Source organism: Mus caroli, chromosome 9 (genome assembly GCF_900094665.2).
Source record: "Mus caroli chromosome 9, CAROLI_EIJ_v1.1, whole genome shotgun sequence".
In the NCBI taxonomy this organism is placed as follows: domain Eukaryota; kingdom Metazoa; phylum Chordata; class Mammalia; order Rodentia; family Muridae; genus Mus; species Mus caroli.
The window spans coordinates 115973365-115977521 of NC_034578.1; the positions used below are offsets into that span (position 1 = coordinate 115973365).

The 4157-nt window shown below is 47.2% G+C and overlaps 1 protein-coding gene across 1 annotated transcript in view; it reads left to right on the forward strand.

The window, feature by feature from the left end:
• Entpd3 (ectonucleoside triphosphate diphosphohydrolase 3) overlaps positions 1-3125 on the forward strand; it is a 28562-nt gene extending 25437 nt beyond the window's left edge. Inside the window, exon 11 of the mRNA XM_021172942.2 lies at positions 1109-3125. Coding sequence (XP_021028601.1) covers positions 1109-1345 — 237 coding nt within the window. The 3' untranslated portion in view covers positions 1346-3125. The remainder of the gene's footprint in view (positions 1-1108) is intronic.
• The last annotated feature ends 1032 nt before the right edge of the window (positions 3126-4157 follow it).

A 4157-nucleotide genomic window follows, 5' to 3' on the forward strand; every position in this document is an offset into this window, starting at 1 on the left:
AGTTCAAATCCCAGCAACCACATGGTGGCTCACAACCATCCTTAACAAGATCTGACTCCCTCTTCTGGAGTGTCTGAAGACAGCTACAGTGTACTTACATATAATAAATAAATAAATAAATAAACAAAACAAAAAAACAAAAAAAAAGTTTTCTTAGTATCAGGCAAAGGGCCAGTAAAATGGCTCAGTGGAGAGAGGTGCTTGTCTCCAGACCTGACTCTGAGTTCCACTGTAGGATCCACACAGTGGGAGGGAAGAACCTACGCTCCTGAAACTTGTCTGGTGGTCTCTACATGCACGCTGTGGTATGCACACACCCACAAGAGTGTGCGCATGCTGGGCGTGGTGGTGCACGCCTTTAATCCCAGCCCTTGGGAGGCAGAGGCAGGCGGATTTCTGAGTTCGAAGCCAGCCTGGTCTACAAAATGAGTCCTAGATCAGCCAGAGCTATACAGAGAAACCCTGCCTCGAAAAACCAAAAAAAAAAAAAAAAGATTGCAAACTCAAAATAAGGAAAATAAGGAGATGCCTAAGAAAACAGTTTCAAAACATGACAGTCAAAGATCGGATTGAAGGGCCAGGTGTGCTGACACACACCTTTAATCCCAGGCAGAGGCAGGTGGGTCTCTGAGTACAAGGCCAGTATAGTGAGTTCCAGTTCACATAATGAGATCCTGTTTTAAAAGGGGGGAGGGGGAGGAAGAGAAAGGAGAGGAGGGAAGGAAGGGAAAAGGGAAGATACTTGTCAGAAGAAATTACCTCAAAGCTTCCCATTAGGGCTGGCCCCGTTCCTAGGAACCAGTCTTGGGTTGGGTAAAAACACCTTCTAACCCTTTCTTTAACCACAAACAGGTGTTTCCTGCACAATAGGAATGCTTTTACTACAAGGACTGGCTGTTCTAACCCTCGCTTCAATGGGCTTGTAGGGAACTCAGTGTCTGATTGTCTGTAGTACTGAAGGTGGAACCCCAATTCTTTGTGGCTGTGGTGTCAGAGCACAGGCAAACCCTTAGTTCTTCTTAGATCACAGTTCTCTTTTGGGGTGTCCAGTATGGGCTGGGAATGGACCATTCTGCCTGAGACCTGAGCCATCCACTGTCCTCCACAGGTGGGAAACAGCAGCATCGCCTGGTCCCTCGGCTACATGCTCAGCTTGACCAACCAGATCCCAGCTGGAAGTCCCCTGATCCATCTACCCATACAGCCACCTGTGTTTATGGGAGTTCTGGCCTTCTTCACGGCTATTGCCTTGCTGTGCCTGGCATTTCTTCTGTATCTATGTTCAGCATTCAGGACAAAGGAGCGCTCTGAGAATGCCTTCGACCAAGCAGTGGATTCTGATTGAGCCTTCCAAGCAGCACCTGTCACCCCAGGCTGCAAGAACCCACCAGAGTGACACCATGCAGTGTGACTGAAGTGGCTGCCACCAGGACCTGTCCCGTGCTTAAATGCCAAGGTCATGTGCCTCTCAGCCACTGATTCCTGCCAGAGCACCTCCTGGGAGTCCCTTATCCACCCAGTGGGCACTGCCTCTGCAACCCTCCCTACCTGCTTGCTGACCCACTGGGAATCAAGGACACACTGGCTGTTGGTGTCAGGGGCTTCACTCCATCTACTCCAGAGGAAGTTGAGAATATAATTTAATGCAGAAGAATTGACCACGGGCTCGGTTTCCATTTTCTCTCCCTCTGTGCTCCTCCTAGCAAGCTGCCCATGAAGGCTCCGACTCTGATACTTCACCCTGTGGCTTTGACCTAGAGTTCCTTTGCAAGACCTTCCTGTCTTTTAGTTAAGTCGAGCCCTATCTCAAGTCACTAATGCTTTCTTTTAGCAATCTCATAAGCATTAAGCTTCCTGACTGGTAGCTTGTAACATTTAGTGGGGAAGATGATAGCATTTTGAGACAGTTTTCATGGAGCCCATGCTAGCTTCTTGCCCACTATGTAGCCAAGACCAGCCTTGATATGTTTTTTTTTTTTCCCTGAGAGCGGGGATTATGGGTTGTGAGGTCCTTGGGGTGGAACCCCAGAACTTCATGCATTCTAGGAAACTATTTGACCAACTGAATCACATGCCCAGCCTAAGAAGACTCATAGACTAAAGGACAGATGGCCTCTGTCATGTAGGCAGACCTGAAGCACAAAGACACACAGAAGTCCCTAAACAGAGTCCCTATTCTTATTTTGGAGTGCCCACTTGGAGCTCTGGTCATGAGGTTGCTACTAGGCATGTGTCCTCCTTGTGTAACTGTCTCCCTGCTGTGCCCTCTTGTAAATCACACCCAGTGTGGACTGTACTGGGGCAGGGGGGGGGCAGTGAGGGGATCTCATTGACCTGGCAGAGCTCCTGCTCAGGGTGCCTTTGGGCTATAAACATGGGGTGTGCTTTTTCTCCCTGCTGCTCCCACAGGTATACAGGATCCTGTCCAAAGACACTCCTACATTTCTCCCTGCACAGCTGCTACACATCTTGACTTTGGGAAAAGAGAAGGCCGTCTCAGGAATATTTGCCTCCAAAGTGGGATGGGAAAGGTCTTCAAGTCCAGTAGCTACAAGCTACAAATCAGTGCTGTGTCTCATGGCTGTTTGCTGGCTCCATGTGAAATAAATTCTTATTTTTATTTTGTAGCGTGTATTTGTTAACTTATATATGATGCCCTTTCTCCTAAGGACACAAGGTGGTATTTTTAAAAGGAAGAAAGATTCTCACTGTATAGCTTTGTCTCTGCCTCCTCCGGGCTGGGATTCCATGTTTTATTTATTTATTGACTGACATGAGTTCTGGGTCATGAATTCAGCCTTGCATGTTTCTTACTGACTGACTGGCCATCACCCCAGCCTTTGTTTTGGTTTTGAGACAAGGTCTTGCAAAAACTCACCAAGATGCATAAGTTAGAAATAAAAATAGGGGTTGGAGAGATGGATCGCTGGCTAAGAGTACTGGCTGCTCTTCTATGGGATCTGGGTTCAGTTCCCCACATCAGTATGGCAGCTCAAAACAGCCTGTGGCTCTTCTAGCCTTCTCCAGCACTGAATGCATGTGCTGCACAGCCAGACATGCAAGCAAAATGCCCATATACATAAAAGTTATGGGATAAATTTTAAATAAAAGTAAAATAAATCTTTTTTAAAAAGTCAAGTATCTTAATTTTACATGCCAATCTCTAACTCCCAGAAGCCCCACCCACAGCTTTTTTCACTTAAAAACAAACAAGCATTGAATAAAACCAGAACACTGTTTGTGTTTCCTTTAAAAAGAGTGCATGCTGATGATCATGGTTGAATAACAAGGTGCTAGTTGGAAGGCTGCAGTCATTAGAAAGACAGCTGTGTGCCTCTCCTCTTGCCAAGGCCATGTCTCCTTTTACACGTCCTGTGTTTGTCACCCCTGTGAGTAAGCTCTGTCAGCTAACCGTCCATCAGCTGGGTCCCTCCTGTCTTAGTATATATACCACAGGTCTCTCAACCCTGCTGGGTCTACACACTGGGAAAGCCACACTTCCCCATATCCATACACTGTCCCAGCTATCCCAACTCTAACGGCCCTTATGGCTGTGCTCCTCCTACGGATACCCAAACCCTACACCATACCCCAAGTGTCTACCATGAAGACACACACACACACACACACACACACACACTGTCTCACACATACTCTAGTACTACACACACACACACACAACACCCCAGACAAGACTCTCCACTACAGCTCACACTGAGGTAGTATTTTTCACACGTTCACACCTAATTTCCAGCTCAGACCTGTAAGCACTGGTACAGTGGTGGGGCTGCAAGTGTGTTCCACAACACCCAGCATACAGAGAAAACTTAAATGCCATTTCACAGAGGGAAAGAGATAAGAGGTTAATCTAACCAATATCACAACGCCAGAGAGGGGCCCAGGGAGGAGCTGAGTCAGCCCACTGCAGTTCTAGCTGGCTGCCCAATCAGGCCTGTCTCACTCCCCACCCTCAGCTCTGGGATTACAAAATAATTCTATCACACCTAGCTGTCTTTCTTTTTCCTAATGTGGGCTCCTGGAGTTGAACTAGGTTCTCATGGCAAGCTCCTTACCAAGTAGGCCACTTCCCCTACTTGTTTTCTTTCTTTCTTCCTTCCTTCCTTCCTTCCTTCCTTCCTTCCTTCCTTCCTTTCTTT